Source organism: Adiantum capillus-veneris, chromosome 28 (assembly GCF_014529385.1).
Source record: "Adiantum capillus-veneris isolate H3 chromosome 28, ASM1452938v2, whole genome shotgun sequence".
Lineage (NCBI taxonomy): Eukaryota > Viridiplantae > Streptophyta > Polypodiopsida > Polypodiales > Pteridaceae > Adiantum > Adiantum capillus-veneris.
In genome coordinates this window covers 73,394,619-73,415,478 of record NC_140958.1, presented here as the reverse complement: position 1 = coordinate 73,415,478, position 20,860 = coordinate 73,394,619, and the positions used below count along the sequence as shown (strand labels likewise).

Below are 20,860 nucleotides of genomic sequence, written 5' to 3'. Positions count from 1 at the left end.
TCCACAGAGCTCATTTGGGGGATCATGGCATTGTACAGATCAGTGGTAGGGTATGCACGCACCTCAGAGGGTCTATCTACACCGGTTCACTCCACTATTGGAGTGAAGCAGGGTTGTCCGCTCTCTCCTGCTCTATTTGGTATGAATGTGAACGAGGTTTCTGACTTCATTGAGAGAGATGGTGATAGAGGTGCACCACTGGCAGGGACATGGATTCCGCTATTGTTATATGCTGATGATATTGTGTGGATCACCGACTCTCCGGAGGGGATGCAACATCACTTGGATGCTTTGCATATGTTTGCCCATGAAAGTGGCTTGTCTGTCAACCTTGGTAAAACCAAGGTCATGGTATTTAATACCACCCCATAGTGGATCAGGAGGTCAGTGCCCGCATTCACATATGGCCAGGATCCCATCTCCTATAATCTGCGCATCAATCTAGCTTTGGGTATTGTGTTAAATGCTTTGCGAAAGTCCACAAAGCTACAATAGATCCGTCTCCCATGGGATCTGCCCTCCTCGATGATGGCCCTGAGTGTCAAGATATGGTCAAGAATAGAAAAACCTCTCCCGCCTGCCCAACAGCACGCATGCTCCCTCTCTGCCCATCTACTCAGTTGTTGATCAAGAATGGATGCGAACAACCGTGACAATGTGTGTCCAATTATGATAGTGCAATAATTCCCAGGCTCCATAGGGTCTCCCGACTTGAAGATAGGTACAATCATAGATAGGCTCCAAGTATCAGGCAAGCCCTCACACATGGCACGGTTAAACATAACTGCTAGAAGCTCTGCTAGTAGATCTCTGGCATGCATGAAATGCTCAGCCACTAAGCCATCATGATCATATGCTCTCCCACTCCTCATCCTGTTCAATGGCCTTCTTCACCATCTCAGCGGGCGGTGAAAAAAGCACATGTGTGTGGGCATGGATCGGGGGGGTCGGGAAGGGTGTGCTGTCTAGAAACTATGTACAAAGATGATGCGTACTAACCCCAGGTCTCTGTAGAGGTAATGGCGGGGGGGGGGGACACTTCTCATGAAAGAGCCGCCATGCCTCACGTGAGTCCTAACTCAAGAATAGCTGGTATAGATCCTGCTCTAGTCAAGCCAAAATGCCCTCTTCTTCCACCGCACTAGCGTCGAAAGTCAATATGTGACTGTCTGTGAGTGATGTCCCCTAAAAGCACTTCCCTCTGAAGTCTAGCTCTAGTCTGACGGCATTCCTCATTATACCAGCTTTTCTAAGTCATGCTCCCAGAACGACATCTCTGCTCAGGCTGTGTGTGTGGGTATGCCTCTACTACAGCATCGTGTAATGTCTGTGTCAGTATAGTAGAAAGCTCCTCCAAAGTTCGCTTCGGCTCCTCAGTGGATAGGGGTCTATACATCCCGTCTATGTATACAGAATATGTAACCCGCGTGAAGGTGTAGCGAGTAGGGGCTGCTACCCGTGGAATGTGTGCTACATTGAATTGGAAAGAGATGGTCGGCGACACAATAGCATGATCCACTGCCACCCCAACAGGTCTAGGCCCAACTGTGAGATCATGTATACTAGATATGACGCTCGACTGTGCCATGATAATCCACCGTGTTGGCTCCATGTCTGTGTGCAAAGCATGTGAAGCCTCCCACAGCGGGAAATCTTTGTACGCCATTCAAGATGGCCAATCCATGTGTCGTCCATACTCAGTATGTTCCCCATCCTCTGATATTCTGGAAAGGCCCATCTCTGCAATATCCAGCTCTCTCACCATCTCCTCTGAGGTATTATAAAATATCGTCTAATGATGGGCAATCCTAGCATTGAAGTCCCCTAGAATGATAATGTCGCTATCTCTAGAGAATTCCCATATGTTAGTATCCAAAATAGAGAAGGGGGATTGTCCTCTGGGTCTCCCAGTCTCTGATGGGGAGGAGTTGGGAGCACAAGGGAAGAAGAATACGCACGCACACACTCACACACACACCACCATAGCCACACACAGGTTGAAGGGAGAGAGCCAACGTACTGTATGCCCCCTTTCTTTCTTCTCTTATCTTATGCACTAAGGCACAATATACATTCTACTTAGTGTTAGTGGCTCACACAAGTGTATAACTGTACACTTAGGGTTAGTGGCAGTTAGTAATGGGCGGTCGGCCACATGGCCATTAAACCTAACATTCTCCCACTTGATGGCCAATGTGGGAGACTATAAAAATGGAAGAGCACCACTCTTCACCTATTGGAGGCTCGCCATAGCATAGGCAATCTCCCACAAAATCTAATCCGGAGAGAGAGAGCATGACCCGGCTAGGGCTTGGAGGCATCACACAAAGAATGTGCGAGAGCGTCATCGGATGCAAAGGTTGAGAGGATTCAAGAGTGTGCATCCTCCAATGCAAATAGAAATCATCCCCAAACAACTAATGCTAATCGCACATAAAGCATCAATTCAAGCAATCATTTACACACATCAAGCAACGAAGTGAAACACACTAATCTTGGAGTCTCTCAAGCACAACCCTAATTACATGCATTGACGATTAAGCACACAAGATCACATTCAAGTCGGCCACCCCAACCATGCCAATCATGGTGTCCAAATCAAGGCCAAATCAAGGCTTCCTAAACCTACACACACACAAGCATACCATTAGAGGACAACTCTAATCCCTCAATCACGAGTACGCCCACTCCGTTTAATCGAGAGAGTTAGATAAGGACACTAATCGGAGTAGCTTAGCATAAGTAAGAGTTAGATTAGAGAAGATCAACACTTCAAAACAATGAAGGAAAGTAGAGAAACATGATTGACAACATAATGAAGACTAGAGTAATTAAGAGAGGATTACACTAATTACATATGATTAGCACTAGCCTTCTAAGCATGGGCATTAATCTCAAAGGCTAGGCCATCAAGACCTCCTCTAGGGAGAGAGTTCTCAAAAGGATCACTCAAGAATGACCTCTCATTAAACATAGGGCTCTTTTATAGCTTTGGGCCTCAAACCCTTCAACTATGGGATAAAGTGAGCTCTCTAGCCTAGACTCATACAACTTTGGAACTCCAAAATGAGCCCAAGCCCTATACAATGAAAAGTAAATATTGTGCACTATAGCACATCCACAGCTTGGTGCATAATTGGTGTAGCCGTTAGCCGCTGCTAACTCTCCCCCCTTCCTAATTTGGCGCACGTCCTCGTGTGCCGGTGAAGCAAGACACGGTGACATGTTAGAAAGAAAGTCCAAGGAAGAAATGTTGAGCTGCAAAACATAAGAACAAGTAATGAGCATCAAAGGCCACCAAAAATGAATAAAAGATGAAGCATAAATGAACAATCATGCAAAGTGATTTTTTGCTTCTAAAAGATGGGTCAATCATAGTCAAAAACTAGACAACATAAAGCAAAAAAATACTCAAACTATTGTGAAGATTAAACCACTTGAAATTTCAATTTTATGCATGAAACACAAGCAATCAATTATGACCCTAGGCTAATGCAAGTTCATAAACCTACTAGCCTAAAAACTATGTGAACAATCTTAATAAATCATTCAAGTCTATCATGTCTACAGGCTATAAAAAAGCTCCTAATCTATTAGTACATTGTCAAAGTTTTTGAAGCTCATGGAAGTTTTGATTTAGTCATTCATTGAAAAATTAAAGCACAATCACAAGGCTACCACCCCAAGGCAAGTCTAGGTGCGACTCTCAGCTCATTGAACCCTCAAGAAGGTGTTCCAAAAGCCTACTAGCTTACCAAGGCGACGGCTAACCCCTATCAGCCCAGGGCATCGGTTTAGGGCCTTGACCAAGCTAGCCAAGGTGATTCCCCTTGCCTGCCAAGTGCCAATAAGGCACTAGGCCTCACAAAGACACATCATAACATAGAATTTTTATTTTCGTGTGCCTTAGTAGCATTTTTGCTACCTTTTTGGACACTTCTTTGCTTCATGGTTCATTTTTTAGCACATTTTTATTGCTTCTTTTATGAGATGTTTATGGCAATTGGACTAAAAAAGATTAAAGCCTAATCATAGCCCTAGGTCATGACAAAAATGAATGGAATATTAAGACTTATCACTATGAATCTAGAACTAGCAAGAAATGAACCTACATTAACCTAAGGTCAAGGCCAATTACCTATGATTAACATACATAAAACCTTATTTTTTTATGAGTTTAATTTTCACAAAGCACAGTGTTGAAACTTTAAACTGCTTAGTCTTTCTAACATGAAAAAACCATAGCTTAGAAGCAAAATTTCACTTAAACCAAGCAAGAGAATGGAGAGATGAACAAAGAGCCAACTCATGGAAGGATTACACCTATTCATGCTCTTTGAGCATCCGTGAGCAAGCATCCTTTGTGTAGAGAAGCCTCTTGATCTTTTTATTTGCAAAGGAAGAAGCTGATTTGAAGCTAAGTGTAAACACAAGCTACAAAAGAGGGAAAAACCCAAGGGAAAAAAAATGCCTTTGGTTATGCACATGATGCTCTAATGTAGCAAATTTATGCATACATAACAACCATGAGAGAGATAAAATGCTTCCACATAAGCAAATTTTGCAATTTTTACCATCTCTCATGCATGATTCAAAAGTCGATTAATTTCTAGCTCAATGAGATATGGAATTTAAACAAGACAAGAGCTGAAACTAATGCAACTTTTGAATGAAGTGAAGTGGCCCTCAATAGCCAAATTTTACAATTTAAGCTTTTCAAAAAGCTGGCTAACAACTAGCTCAATAAATTTTACAATTTTAGAGCACACGCTATGAGCTAGAGATGACTGCAACTTGATGAAATGAAAGTGAGTGGCTCTCGATAGCCACATTTGTACTTTAAAAGCTCAAAAAGTTGGCTAAACACTAGCTCAAATGAATAGACCAAGCTATGAGCTAGCATTACAACTTTAATCCACACATTTGGAATGGCTCTAATTAGCCAAATTTTGCAATATTGCATTGATAACCCATTCTTGGATCATTTGAAATCACACACCTGCCACACAACCCTTCAAAACAACTCAAATGTTAGTGCTTTGCAATCATATGATTATTTAACACGAGCACTAAAAATGTCATATTCAATCACAAGCCCAAAAGTTTTACTGCCCTCTCATGGTCATTCAAGAAGCCCAATTAGTGCTATGAAATGATTTTTTATTCAATTTAAGCACTAAAAGAGTATCGAGCAGTGCCAAGCCCAAGTTGAATGCACACTCTTTGACCAAGCATCAGTTTTTTATCCAATGTAGCTCCCAAGCCCCATGCATGTCACAAGGAATTTTTTTCATTTAGTGCAATGATAACTTCACTCAATTCAAGCACTACCATGCACAAGACAAAATTTTGGTGCGATGAAAGTTCATATGTGCATAGAAGTGCTAACACAATTAGAGCATACATGAAGAAAATGCACGACTCTTGAATAGCCAAATTTTGCAATCTATAGCAACGGGAATGTCTCGTATGCCTAGTGAATTTCGATATCATCGTCGTCAAACCTCAAGCATCAAAGCAATTCACGAGTCTCCATTTTTTAATGTCATTAATGCAATATTGTTCCTACAACCCATGAATGTTGTCACAAAAGAATGCTTCAATTTGAAACAAGCTCTCGGAGCTACCCACGAACTTAAGGTGAGAGTGGGGGTGGGAACACATTATTCTTTTAATTTTTAATTTTTACATTTAAAAAAACGTTTTAAAAAAACTCAGTGAGCGATGGCTGCAGCTACGCGGGGTCGACAGGGAGAGTGTGGGAGAGAGGAGTGTGTGTGTGTGTGTTTGTGTGTGTACGAGTGTGTGTGTGCGCGCGCTGTGCTCTGTGCAAAGCTGCGAGCCCACAAGCATTGTGTGTGTCTGATAGTGTGTGTTGTCGTGTACTGTGGCCAGCACATTGGTGGGGTCGGATCTAAGTTAGCAGCAGCGCGTTGGCAGGGCACGTGGGCACAAATTCCGAGCAGGCAGGGCATGGGCAGGGGGGTCAACAAGAACGTCAACAACGGCTGGTATAGCCGTGCGTTTAATAGATCCAATGAGGTGTGTGTGTGTGTTGCGCCATCTGTGGCGGGAACTCAGCAAGAGCTGCGGATTCAAGCTCAGTTTGTGGGTGGGGACACTGGCCATTGGGTAGGTGGAGTCTCATGCTAGCAAAAGAGGCGAAGTGCCCAGGGGAATTCCACTGTTTGTGCGCAGCCAGATATTGGCAAAAACGAGTGTGTGTGTGTGTGTGTGTGTTGTAGTTTGCAGGCCCGAAAAGGTAGGAGTGTGTGTGATGGTGTGGGCCAAGCCAGGCAGGCCAAGGCGGGGTAGCGAGCAAGTCTACAGCGCAAATCCATGCAGCGGGTTTGGAATTGGGAGTGTGTGTGTGTTTGCAACCTGACCTTGCGTGTGTGTTAGTGAGAGAGAGAGAGAGAGTTCTGGAGAAAATATCGGCAGCAGATCAGGCCGAGTTGCGACGTGTGTGTGTGTGTGTGTGTGTGTGTGTGTGTGTGTGTGTGTGTGTGTGTGTGTGTGTGTGTGTGTGTGTGTGTGTGTGTGTGTGTGTGTGTGTGTGTGTGTGTGAGGCTTGATGCGCCACTGGGTAGCAAGCCTTTGCTTGGCTTCTTGTGGAAAAAGGGTGTGTGTGAGTGTGTGAGTTTTGGCCTTATCAACACAATGAAGGGTCAGGGTCGTCAGCCAGCAAATAATAACATTTGAAATTATAGTGTTTTTGAAAATTTGCTTAAGGGCATGGTCCCATTAGAAAAAGTTTTTGAGGGTTTTGCAAACAACCATGGTCAACAAGTGTGTGAGAAAGGATATTTGCATGATATTGTAGTGGAGGTAAAGACAGGAGATGATTTGGGGATGCACCAATTAACAAAAAAATCTTACGATAATTATACTTTATGCAAACATTGTCGAAGTCAATCCCCTTTGTGTTTCATTTCTCATTTCATCTTACAATCAATTAAGCAATATACATGCCCGGGCGAAGCCACCACAATGTTGGAGGCTCGCCATAGCATAGGCAATCTCCCACAAAATCTATCAATCCGGAGAGAGAGAGAGAGAGAGAGCATGACCCGGCTAGGGCTTGGAGGCATCACACAAAGAATGTGCGAGAGTGTCATCGGATGCAAAGATTGAGAGGATTCAAGAGGGTGCATCCTCCAATGCAAATAGAAATCATCCCCAAACAACTAATGCTAATCGCACATCAAGCATCAATTCAAGCAATCATCTACACACATCAAGCAACGAAGTGAAACACACTAATCTTGGAGTCTCTCAAGCACAACCCTAATTACATGCATTGACGATTAAGAACACAAGATCACATTCAAATCGGCCACCCCAACCATGTCAATCATGGTGTCCAAATCAACTCACACATAATCAAATTAAGCTCAAGGCTTCCTAAACCTACACACACACAAGCACACCATTAGAGGACAACTCTAATCCCTCAATTCACGAGTACGCCCACTCCGCTTAATCGAGAGAGTTAGACAAGGACACTAATCGGAGTAGCTTAGCATAAGTAAGAGTTAGATTAGAGAAGATCAACACTTCAAAACAATGAAGGAAAGTAGAGAAACATGATTGACAACATAATGAAGACTAGAGTAATTAAGAGAGGATAACATTAATTACATGTGATTAGCACTAGCCTTCTAAGCATGGGCATTAAGCTCAAAAGCTAGGCCATCAAGACCTCCTCTAGGGAGAGAGTTCTCAAAAGGACCACTCAAGAATGACCTCTTATTAAGCATAGGGCTCTTTTATAGCTTTGGGCCTCAAACCCTTCAACTATGGGATAAAGTGAGCTCTCTAGCCTAGACTCATACAACTTTGGAACTCCAAAATGAGCCCAAGCCCTATACAATGAAAAGTAAATATTGTGCACTATGGCACATCCACAGCTTGGTGCATAATTGGTGTAGCCGTTAGCCGCTGCTAACATCACACAATGCCCATCAACTCACGACAGTGTTGAAACTGATGGCTGGAGAGACTCTTAGTGAGTGCATCCGCTATGTTCTCTGACGTAGGAATCTTCACTAAATCAAGGCTCTTGTTTGCCAGGCATTCACGACTGAAGTGATAGCGCACATCAATGTGTTTCGTTCTGGAGTGAAACAGTGGATTGTTAGCCAAGGCAATAGCACTTTGACTGTCACAATGAAAAACTGGTGTACACTGCTCCAATCCAAGATCTTTCACTAGGCGAGCAAGCCAAATAGCTTCTTTGTATGCTTCACTCAATGCAACATACTCTGCCTCCTCCAAGAAATAGCAGAACCATCAATTGTGTAAATCCAACCTATTGTTGATTTACGACTGTCAACATAGCCAGCATAGTCACTGTCTACAAATCCCTGAATGGATGACTCTCCACGACCATAGCATAACTGTCTATCTGCAGTGCCACTCAAGTATCTGAGAATCGACTTGACAGCATCCCAATGCTTTTTACCAGGGTTAGACATAAATCTGCTGACAACTCCCACTGTATGTGCAATGTCAGGTCTTGTAGCCACCATGGCATACATGAGACTACCACAAGCTGAAGCATAAGGAATTTTAGCCATCGCAGCTTTTTTCTCATCAGATTTGGGACAATCCTTCTTGCTAAGTTTCAAATATGCAGGCAATGGAGTATTCAAGGCCTTCCCCTTCTGCATGTTGAAACAATCAAGAACCTTGTGCACATACTCTTTTTGAGAAAGGTACAACAACCTCTTCTTACGATCACGAGTAATGTGCATACCCAAAATGTGATTGGCTTCACCCAAATCTTTCATGTCGAATTGACTTTTCAACTTGGTTTTCAAGTCAGCAATGTCCTTCTTAGAATGACCAGCAATAAGCATGTCATCTACATAAAGGATAAGCATAATAAGTTGTCCATTTGGTTGTCTTTTCATGTAAAGACATGGATCCTCATTACTGCGCTTATACCCTAGGAAACGCATAAATGCATCAAACTTTTGATACCATTGTCTGGACGATTGCTTCAAGCCATAGAGACTCTTCAGAAGCTTACAGACCAAATGTTCCTTGCCCTTGAGCACAAACCCTTCAGGTTGCTGCATATAAATCTCTTCCTTAAGATCACCATGTAAGAAAGCTGTAATGACATCCATTTGATCAAGCTCCATATCTTCAGTGGCAACCAAAGCAAGCAACATTCTTAGTGTCGTCATCTTGACCACTGGAGAAAAGATTTCCTGGAAATCTACACCATATTCTTGCTTGAAACCTTTGGCCACTAAACGAGCTTTGTAATTCTCAACATTGGATGCAATCTTCTTCTTGTGAACCCATTTACAAGGCAAAGCTTTCCTACATTTTGGCAGTGGAACAAGTTCCCATGTTTTGTTCTTTACAATACTGGATAGCTCCCTCTTCATAGCATTTTCCCAATGAACCTTATCATTGGCTAGCATAGCCTCTTTGTAACAAGAAGGCTCACCACTATGTGGCAGCAACACAAAGTCCATGCCTGGAACAAACCGTTCTGGCAGATGTGAGACTCTTTGAGATTTCCTCGGTTGATCAGAGCTTGTACTAGCCTGTGTAGTAATTGGCTCAGGAGTTATCTGTGCAGCAGGTGATACATCGGAAAACGTCACTTTTCAAAATTCAACCTCTTTCGTTGGCTGCCTATGCATCTTGGTCTCATTGAAGACAACATCACTGCTACTACGGGTTACTGATCGACTTTCCGGATCCCATAAACGATAGCCAAATTGACCACCTACACCATAGCCAATAAATATGCATTTCCTGGACTTAGGGTCAAGCTTAGCAGCCAAATGTACGGAGTTTTTCATAAGACAACTTATGTCCTGACCATAACTCCAAAGGTACACGAAACTGTAATGAAGCATGTGGTGATCTATTGATCAAATACACAGCAGTGTATAATGCTTCAACCCAAAACGCTTGCAGTAAATTAGCTTGTGATAGCATAGACATAATTCTCTCTTGGATGGTCCTATTCATTCGTTCGGCAACACCATTTTGTGCAGGGGTATAAGGAGCTGTAAACGCGCGCTTAATTCCCCTACTTGAACAGAAGTCTGCAAACTCTTTGGAGACATATTCTCCACCATTGTCTGAGCATAAAGCTTTCAACTTATGTTCAGACTGAGTTTCCACACTATATAAGAACTTTTTGAAACAAGAAAAAGTCTCATCTTTAGACTTCATGGCATAAACCCAAACATGTCGTGTTGCATCGTCAATGAACGTAACATAATAAGACACGCCACCATGGGATTTATAAAGCATAGGCCCACATAAATCACTATGCACAAGCTCTAAGGGCTTTCTTTCTTTGTCAAAAGACTGTGTACAATGTGTTCGTGTTTGCTTACCATATTCACAGTGTTCACAAAAGGGAAAATCGAAAAATGATAAAGACGGTAAGTAGCCCAAACGAGAAAGAGTTTCCATTCCCTTCTTTGGCATATGACCTAACCGGCTATGCCACAAAGCAACAGTTGGCAGCTTGGTTACAGAAAGAACACTGTTCTTGTCAGATACATAAAGAGGATAAAGTGTATCAACTTTAGAACCATGGGCTAAAATAAGATGACCTTTCGCAATACGCAAAGACTGTTGATGAGAAGTGACTTTGTAACCCGAGTCATCAAGACGTCCAACCGAAATCAAATTTTGTGTCAAAGCTGGAACACGACGCACATTATGTATGGTAAACCTCACCCCATTTGCCATAACCATAGCAATATCACCTATGCCCACAATGTCACAAGAGTAGTTGTCACCTAGTGTAACAGTGCCAATGGTTTCCTCATATGTAGTAAACCAATGCCTATGAGGTGTGACATGCAACGAAGCGCCCGAATCAAGAATCCATGTATGGGACACTTCACCACTAACAAGTAGCTCTGTTGGCATAGAACTCTGCAAAGATAGAGTTTCTTGTGCATCATAAAATGCATCATTATTTTCGGTCAACATATTGATGTCTTGTGCATCACAATCATCTTGCACTATGTTCAGTTCTTCAATCTTAACCGAATTCTTTGGTTTCTCCTCTTTATCATCATTGTCTTTGTCTTTGCCTTTACCTTTGTCACGCTTCCAAGCATAACAATCCTTCTTTATGTGACCAAACTTATCACAATAATGGCATTGAACATTGTGACGGCCAGGAAACTTTGATCTACCCTTTGAAGCACTAGACAAAAGATGGCTCCACAAAAGCATACAATGGTAGTATCCACAAAGACGTACAAGTCTGTCAAGACGCTCAAACAGGCGTCAAAAGCATGTGCCTACAACTAAACATCCCTGCGGAGAGTCAATCCGCTCTCAAAAGAGCTCAAACACTGTCAAAAGTGTCGACATATGCATGTACGCATAAACAACTGCTCCCACTGGAACCATAATATCGCAAGCACTGAAACCTGTAGCCTGTACTTGTACCTGTACCTGTGTGTATGAGGCCACCCCGAAAGAGGCTACACACTCCCGAATGAGCCGTGGGCTCTCGTAGATGGAAGAGACTGCAACAATGGTACCTGTAAAACTGGCTATGGAAGCACTGCAGCACAAACTACCACAAGAGGGCTGAAAAGTTAAGCTCATGAACCATAGCTCAAATGGGGTTTCTGGTGGCTCGAATGGCTCCGAAAGAAGGGTAAAACTGCAGGACACCTGTTGGAAACGCTCTCGGGAAGCTGAACTTGCCAATGGCAAAATCGAAACCCTGTTTGCACTCTTGAAAGTGCGTGCTCGTGCGGAAACGATTTCGAGAATGAAACCGCTCTGATACCAGATAATGGGGAGGAGCTAGGAGCACAACGGAAGAAGAATACGCACGCACACACTCACACACACACCACCATAGCCACACACAGGTTGAAAGGGAAGAGCCAACGTACTGTATGCCCCCTTTCTTTCTTCTCTTATCTTATGCACTAAGGCACAATATACATTGTGCTTAATGTTAGTGGCTCACACAAGTGTATAGCTATACACTTAGGGTTAGTGGCAGTTAGTAATGGGCGGTCGGCCACATGGCCATTAAACCTAACAGTCTCTGCTCTCAATCTCACCTAGCTTGTTCGTCCCTACGAGCTATATGTATCAATGGCTGTAACTCCTCTTTGAATAACACTGCCACTCGTCCTGAGCGCTGCCCTCTGTGCTCTAATCGTGTCTCCTGTCTACAAACGGTCTCCCATCTGTAACCACTAATGTGAGGAGGCATAGACTGCCAAGGAGCGTGATGCGTCTCAGAGTAGAAAATGATGTCTCTCTCGGTAAAACTCTCCTCAAAAGCACCCACATCAAGACGCATAGATCCATTACAATTCCAGGTAGCAACTTTGAGTGTGGTCCCATAGGCCTCACACTGTCATGTGGGGCGTGGCTCCAATATCACCACTCTTCCATCTCGGTAAAAAACGATCTTACCTTTTTCCCTTGCCGCTCTAATCTCTGGCATTACTTCCTGCATGTGGGCAACATGTGAGAGGGTAAGGTCATCCCCAAGAAGGATGCCCGTCTTCTTAAGAGTTGGTCTTTTGGTTGCAATTCTCCCTCTTCAAGTGTGTTTTGCGATCGTGCCTCAACGAGCTCCTTCTTGAGTGACGCAATCTCTTCGTCTTGGGCTGTCATCCGATCTCCCATTGCCGCCGCGATCTTGCTTTCTTGGACTCAAACACGATCTTCGATCATTTTTATTGTCCCTAATAGATGGCGGTTGATCTTGTTAATGATCTTGTTAATGGTTTCAGTCATTTCTTCTTTGCACTTTTGAACTGCATCTTCTAAGAGGTCTGCCTTATCATTTTGCTTCCTCATGTTTGACGATGCCAAAAACGAGAAAAAAATGACACACACAAGTGCTTCCACATTATGCATACATGTTCCACACTAAGCATACATGGCACATTTCTTACAATTTCTGCAAAATACGACCCGTTTTATGTAATTTCTACAATTTTCTACCAATACTGCAATTTTTGAATTTTTGCAGGTACTGAATTTCCTAAATTCTGTAATTTTTTGAAAAAAAGACAAAATTTCGAAGGCCTGCGATTTCTAATTTTTGGCGGACTGTTTGTTGTTGCTGGACTGTCTGTTGCTGCTGGTGGAAGGGTGGGGAGGAGAGCAGGGCTGCAAGAGGGTTCAGCACAAGGCAAGGGCCGAGGGGGAGGGCTACAGGGGGCAACGCAAGTGGGGGAGAGGGTTGTCTATGTGGACAACGTGCAGTTATCACAGGAGGGTTGCATGCAAGTACAGTAGCGAGTCAACACGCAGCTTCTTCAACAAGAGGGCAACACGCACATGGGGAGCGAGGCTACAAGGGAAGCGCGAGGGAGGGCAAGGCTGCAGGGGCAGTGCGAGGGAGGCACTATGAGAGAGAGAGAGAGAGAGAGAGAGAGAAGAAACATGAGACCTTTGCACTAGTCCTATAGTCCTATAAAACAACAACCACATTTGTGGCTTTAAGAGGCCTTTGTAAAAAATAATTCAATAGCTATCTAAACAAAAAAAAACCTCTCATAGAAATACGCTCAACACATAGTACGAGTTGATTAAAAAATATTGAGAAAATAAATCAAGGGTTGAAGTTGTCTTTGCAAGGCCATCCTTACTTAAAGGTCTATCAGACGAGAAGAGAGAGAAGAAGAAGAAGAAGAAGAAGAAGAAGAAGAAGAGAATTTTAATGTCGTAAAAGAAAGAGAGAGAGAGAGAGAGAGAGAGAATTACAGAGAGTTCCTTCAATAGTAACTCCAGAAATTGGCACAACCACAAACCAGACCTTTTGAACTTCATATGCTAACAAGTTCTCGCTTAATTAAACCCCATCAAAAACCTTCTTTGTACTGTTTCTTGAAACAACGTTTGAATGTTTGGAAACGAGACTGGGATCGTGAATATGTCAATTGGACATTTTCAAGAGCGTCATCATTTTCAAATTCAAAGTCCATCGAAAGGTTTGTACACAAAGAACAACACCACCTCGGGAGGTAGGAGGAGGATGGAGGAGCTGCCATTCAATAGAGAGCCGCAAACTGTACTTTCTTTGCATACTCTTCCGAAACATAGGACTCCACTTTGAACTTGGGTGATCTTGTGCCACGCTTGGGCCCGTATGGAGTTGATGCTAAATATTTGATACCAATCACTGTTGCTAAGCCTGCATCGACAAAAGAAAAGGACTTGGCTCAATGGGAATCGGCTTAGCTTAGACTTCAAAGCTTGCCACGATATTTCAAATAGAAAGTTTCAGAAGCTACTACAGCACTTTCTTTGTAAAAAATCACATGTAGCATGTACAGTCACCTATAGGCCTCTTTCAATTACTGGCTCAAAACACTGAAATTAGCTGGGTTATAACGTTCCCAGACCTGAAAAGATTGTTGTATAGGCAAAAAAGGGCAGACAAGGTGCTAGATGCCGTCGCATTTTTTCCAGGTCACAATAACAAAACATTTCTTTTGCCAATTTAACTTTGCCTGGAGGTTGTTGATGAGTAGTAAGATAATTAGCCAGAGACTTCTAAATGATAACTAATGGTATTTTAAGGTTGCGTAATGCACCAGAGCCCCTTCCCAAGGCTAAATAAGTGGTCCCCATGTCTTATCTGAGCATGGGCTTAGCTAAATTTGGTTGACTGTTTTAATCATCTCATCTGTTGTCGAATCAACAAACACAGAAAACTATACTTCGTTGCATATTACTGTCAAACTGCTACCTCCTCATCACCATTTTTAACAGGTAGCAACCAAGAACAGTTGATGTGACAAGTGGCGTGTTCTGATACAGAAGAAGAGAAACTTGAAACACACTAGCAGGTTGACAATCCTTCGAGACGAAATCATATGTATCGCCACATGTTACCCTAAACATTCCAGGAGTACAATCCATAACTGGCTACCCACTAGGACTTAATAATCCATAACTGGCTACCCACTAGGACTTAATGGAAAAAGAAAGCGCTGATTGTACAGCATACTGAGGAAAACTAAAATTGAAGTGGAAAAACAAACAAGAACAGAAAGCATACTCTTATGCACACGCCCCTTTAAGAAGCGTTCACCCCTCCACCATTGAAGTGGCCTTGATCTTATTCTGGTGCTACGCCTATGTCCTTCCTCCCAAGTGGTACCAGCACCTATCAACTCAGTGAGACATGTTATAACACGAACCTTTAGTACTTTGTAAACCTTCAGATTGGTAGGAAGTTCAATAAATGTACCATGTAACAAAAAAACTGAAAGTGAGACTGAAAGCAGATGTTAATACTCGTAAACCCAGCACTAGTACTGATAGAAAAGGTTACACAAGAAAAACTTCATGGCATACTCCGCTTATGTTGCCAGCAACAGTAGACACCAAGCATCAGATCAAGAAATCATCCAACCTTCAAGGCTGTTTCTTCGAATGTCGACATGCATTTTCCTCTTCGTAGTGACCTTAGGAGGCTTCACTGCAATCTGTTCAAAGCAGTTCGTTGCCTCTGAAAAAACTGGTGGTTCTGAAAGTATTGCTTTTGTTGACTCTACATTTTCTCCCTATCACCAAAACTGCCCAGTAAGTGCAAACCAAAGCAAGAAATGAAATCACTACATTCCCTCAGAATTAGCTGACAAGAAACTGGTGTCCTCTTGTGGTAATTGGACCCAAGGTCTAGCAGAAAGACATGCACAAGCACAATGTGCAATCAAAATCACCTCTGAGAAAACTGGTGGTTCTGAAAGTAATTCTTTTGCTGGCTCTACGTTTTCTCCCTGTCACCAAAAATGCCCAGTAAGTGCAAACCAAAGCAAGAAATAAACTCACTACATTCCCTCAGAATTAGTTGACAAGAGACTGGTCTCCTCTTGTGGTAACTGGCCCAAGGTTTTGCAGATAGACATGCACAAGCACGATGTGCAATCAAAATCACCTCAGCTGAAGTTGTATTCTGAGTCAAGTGAGCAGGCAAATCCACATCTAAAGCTGCAAGATCAATGGAGTCATCAAAATCAAGTCTCCGTTTGCTCATATCTTCCACTACAGTTTCCTTTTTCAACCCAAATGCTGCAAGCGGATTTGATGGTGGGGTTGGGGAGGTAAAGGGGGTCCTTTTCATTGCCAAGTTTCTGTTGTATGGTGTTGCCTTCATCTCAGACACACTTGCAACATCATTGTTTTCTACCACCACTCTATCCAGATTAAGAGATGCCAGATTATTCACAAAATCTGAAACAATTTTAGGTTTATCAATGTCCACCATTTCAGAAGCTTGATTGCATTCAGGCACCTCCCCTTTCAAAGCAGTACTATCTGGCGCACCATCATCAAATTGGCCATTCTCAGTTACATTTAATGCTGGAGATTTTCCATCTGACAGAATGTCAAGATCGTCGAGCTGATCTCTCACTTGATCCAGGTGGGTAATTTCCATGTCTTTTGCAGTTGCATTTATACAACTTGACAGTTGAGATCCATGGGTTTGCGCTTTTTCATCTTTCTGCTTAATTGTTTCATTCAGTATCCTGAACTCTGGGTTAGAAAGAAATGTGAAGGAAGACTCTTCTGTTGCATCGTCTTCTTCTTCAAGTCGCTCTTGATCCAGTGACTGAACCTGCTCAGCACATGATGGAAGCTCCACAGCAAAGCGCTTTAAACGAGTTGTTGTCCTGCACGTGTCACAACACTGTGCTAAGAAACTTAACCAGAACAAGCAAATCCACGGATATCCTTTTACTCACCTTTGACTATTTTTGCGCCTCACCCCTAGCCTTCGCAAGCTTGTAGTGCCACTTCCTTCCTTCTGCTCACATCTTCCCCTCAGTTTATTCATAATAGCTTCCGAAGCTGTAGTGATAAAATGAAAATTCAGCTATTTGCGAAAAGCACAAGCATCAATAAGATATTCAAACAAGCCATGTGTAGGGTAGAGGGCCAACATAGAGACACTTAAAATGTAGGGGCCAATAGAAGAAAATTCAACTCTTAGTGCTCCAATCTTTCATAACAAGTAATGATTTTGATGAAATTGACATGAAAAGAAAACACTTACCAAACTTTGAACATATCCAATGCTTACCCCATCATGAATCCTCAACATTTTGAAAATAATGTAGAGCTAATTAAAGATCGTCCTTGTTACCCCTTTTACTTCTACATTAATAAGAGCTAATTAAAGAATCCTTGTCCTGTCCACCTAAAGGCCCCTTTACCTTACTAGAAAATTCTACGTGTGTTTACTCAAAATGCACCTTGTGAAGGAACTCCGACTCACTAAAGAAAGTGTCTCATTGCAGCATGTTTTTGTAACTAAAGATGTCAATCAGTAAGAAAGGACGTTTACCATCTCGCTCATCAGCAGCTTCCCAAAATGCATGCACATCTTGTGGCTTCTCACATTTCCCAAGTGCATTGTTGTTGAGTATTGATCCGAAGCTTCTGCAAATAAAGTAGCAGTTCAGCATCATAAGAAGATGTTATGTAATTGACATTAATTATTACCTAAGAATTTGGAATTTCTGAAGACTCAAGTGGCTGTCCCAAAACATAAATATTCAGCTTCAACATCTTTTTTCACCTTAGATCCACCACAAAAGGTTTCCGATGCGTAGTAACTCTGGAGCTTCGTTCACGTCTTGACAGTTTCTTTCTTTGTGGAGGGTTATTTGGGGAAACATTTTCCTTTTCGTTAGCATGATCCGCTTGGATCCGCAAGGAAGGAGTCTTTTTCATCCCTTCATTTGCTTTGTCATCCCCTTGCGAATGGACTGGCCTATGGTTCAGCTCTTCCTGTGGTTTCTTATCAGAAGTCTGGCTGATGAGTGAATTCCCTTTGATCACGTCATCTTCTGATCTCTGCAAATGTAAGACAGGTGTTGAACGTGAAAGTCAAACCTAGTCGTAGGGCTTGCTTAAGAGAATTCTGTATATGAAATGCACCCCATATCGAAAGAACCATTGATTTCTATTCATTGCGACTCAACTCATTTTGGCAAAGCTGAACACTCTAACCTCAGAGATGTGCAGCACAAATAGAGAAATTCTTGACAGATTTTGAGAGAGGGGGGGTGTCATGACGGAATGCAAGAGATTTAGGATTAGAATCAGCTTACAGCTAGGTTAAGAAGGCGATGAATTTCTTGAAACTCTTGTTCGCTGAAGGTGTCGTCACAGTGCTTCAAGCGGTTGAAGAGATTGGGCATCAACGAAGCGAAAACATTGTTGTGGATGCCGACTTCCACGTCTTCCATGCCGCTCTCTGAGGCATCCGCTGCGCGCAGGAAAGAAGATGCAGACGATGACGGGGCCCCGAGCTGAGGATCAGAACGCAGCAACAATGGAGGAGCAGACAGCATCTCTTTCTTCTTCATTTTAAATCTCCTCCAACGTTCTAAACTTGTGAAATGTCATTTCACACGCGAGCCCATAGGCTACCTCAACATTGGCTCGGGCGGGCAGAGGCGGCTCTCACCATGTGAGCTATATATCTATATCCGACTATTTGCAATATGTTTTTGCTACTTACCTCTAAGGCTGGGTTCGCAGTGGGGAGGCAGAAGAAAGGAAGTAAAATGCCAACTTCCGGGTGGAGGAGAGGTGGTTTGCACTCTTCCACCATCCATTTGTTCACACAGAAGAGGTTGGAAGAGGGAATCGGAGTTTTCTTCCGCCGTCTGATGTGAACATAGTGGAAAGGCAGAAGTGCAAGTAAAGGACAAAAATAAACTTTCTATTTATTTGAAAAATATCACATGATATAGGAAAGTGATATTTTCGTGCTGATGTGGAGGGTGGAAGAGGGCATGGGTGAAAGAAAGGAGGGAGGGAGGGCGGGCGAGCGGGGGCGGGGGGGGGGAGCCAATTTCTTACACTATGTGGCAATGAAAAGTGAGCTTGCCTCCGCCTAATGTGAACAACCTTGTCCATTTGGCATGAGCTCATTCGTGCGCGGCATTTCAGCTTTCCTTCCGCCGCCTGATGTGAATCCAGCCTAAGTATATGGCGACACATTGTGTGTGTGTGTGTGTGTGTGTGTGTGTGTGTGTGTGGATCATCGATTCCACTCCAAGTGCAAGTGAGTGACCTTAGTTGATTCCTCGTTGTTGCACCCTCTCTGTCATAATAACTAATATCTAATTCTCTTAAATGATTTTCTCATGTTAAATTGATCATTTAATATGGGGAAGTACCAGGGGAGAAAAAACTAGAATATTGGTTAGGCTGGCAAACCGGTCACAGTAGGGATCCAAAGGAGGGAAAATAGGGATTCAAAGGGGGGTCCCATATGCAAAAGAGCAATGTGCATCAATGGGCTTCAAAGACCCTAAGGTTCAGCCCATTAAGATTTCCAAAATGCTAAGGTTCCAAAATTCAAAGGTTATGTCCAATGGTCAAGCTTAGGGTAAATTGGATGCTTGTGGGAAGACTCAAAAGTCTTCCCACATCCCTATTTAGGAGGGGGCAAGCCTTTTATGTAGGGGATGAGAGAGAAACACACACACACACTCTTGCAATCTCCCTTTACACAAAGGGCATAGTGGACACATGTCAGCTCCCTAGCCCAGTTGCCCCCAAGGTGCATTCAAATCCTATTGGATGGCCATAGAGGTGGACCAATGAGAATTAGGCTAGAGTAAATTTAGTTTAATTCATTTAAAAACACTTGATAAAATAACCAATAGAAATTAAGCTCTCTAGAAGACTATTGGAAAGTCTCCCAAGGGGTCCAATGAGCATTCAGCAGCCCAATGGCTTGCTTGGGTTCCTATTGGTCAGAAGACAAAGAGGTCCAATGAGAGTTTAATTGCATTATTTAAATACATAAAGCTCTCACAAAAGGGGAAAGGGGGACACATGTCACATAGCTATCACTTATGCTTCTTAATTATCATTGGCTAAGCTTTGCAATAGGATGCCAGCATGTACACTTAGCAAGAGGGGTCAACCAAGAGAGAGAGGGGGCTGTTTTTTGCAAAGCATTATCACACACACACTCACACAAGCTCATGTGTGAAGCAAAGAAGACTATCTCTCCTTCTCAAGCTTTAATGGAAAGCTCATCATCTAATCCAAGCTTGTGAGAAGGGAGGCCTACACCAACAACTCTTGGCTTTCTGATGCAAATCTGTAAGGTTTCTACTTTTAAATTTCACACAAGTTCTATTACACATTTGAATTTTTTTTAACCATCACTCATTATTTAAGATATTCGAATTCAAATTATGAATCGTAGGCTGAGAAAACCTAGAATTTAAAATTTACGCTACAAAATTTGACATGTTTAGCTATATGAATCACTAATTAACTTATTGTAAGACTTAGTTACTGATTATAAATTTTGTTTTACTACTGTAAAGTTAATATAAGACTGTAAAGTTTAACTTAAAAATGTAAAGTAAATTATCATTAAGAAAATAAATAAACTAAATTATAAAGACAAAAGAATACACAGGGATGACAAATGAAGGCACATGGACTCACCTGGACTCACATAGGAGGGGACAAAGTGGGACACTCTCTCACATGAAAAGGAGAGGCTAGTCTTGACTAATCTTAATGAGGGAGGGCGGTGTGGCCTTATCTTTTGTGATAATGACAAGTGGTCAAGCTGATGGGTACCACAAGGGTATCAAAAACGTGGGTATGATTTTTGAGAAAAAAAAATTAAAAAATTATTTTTTTATTAAAAAAATTAAAAATTTTATATTTTTAAAAAAATAGACGTTTTCTTTTCTTCTATAAATAGAGCATCCATGCTCACACTTTAAACATAGAGATTGCCTCTATAGCGCTCACGAAGTGCTGCCACTTCTCTTAGAGAGAAGGCGTCCACAAACCACTAAGAGAGCAAAAACTCTAGTGGACTAATAAG

The 20,860-nt window shown here is 42.4% G+C and overlaps 1 protein-coding gene across 1 annotated transcript; it reads right to left on the bottom strand.

Annotated features, from left to right (window-relative positions):
* Nucleotides 1-13,807: 13,807 nt before the first annotated feature.
* On the bottom strand, nt 13,808-18,431 carry CENP-C (centromere protein C). Its single transcript, XM_086504961.1, has 9 exons — nt 18,102-18,431; nt 17,567-17,844; nt 17,333-17,427; nt 16,731-16,836; nt 15,923-16,658; nt 15,708-15,764; nt 15,398-15,548; nt 15,041-15,148; nt 13,808-14,170 (listed from the first exon to the last, which is right to left on the bottom strand). Exons 1-9 carry the CDS (start codon nt 18,357-18,359, stop codon nt 14,028-14,030), a joined length of 1,932 nt encoding a protein of 643 aa, XP_086361087.1. The 5' UTR covers nt 18,360-18,431; the 3' UTR covers nt 13,808-14,027.
* Between the last annotated feature and the right edge of the window lie 2,429 nt (nt 18,432-20,860).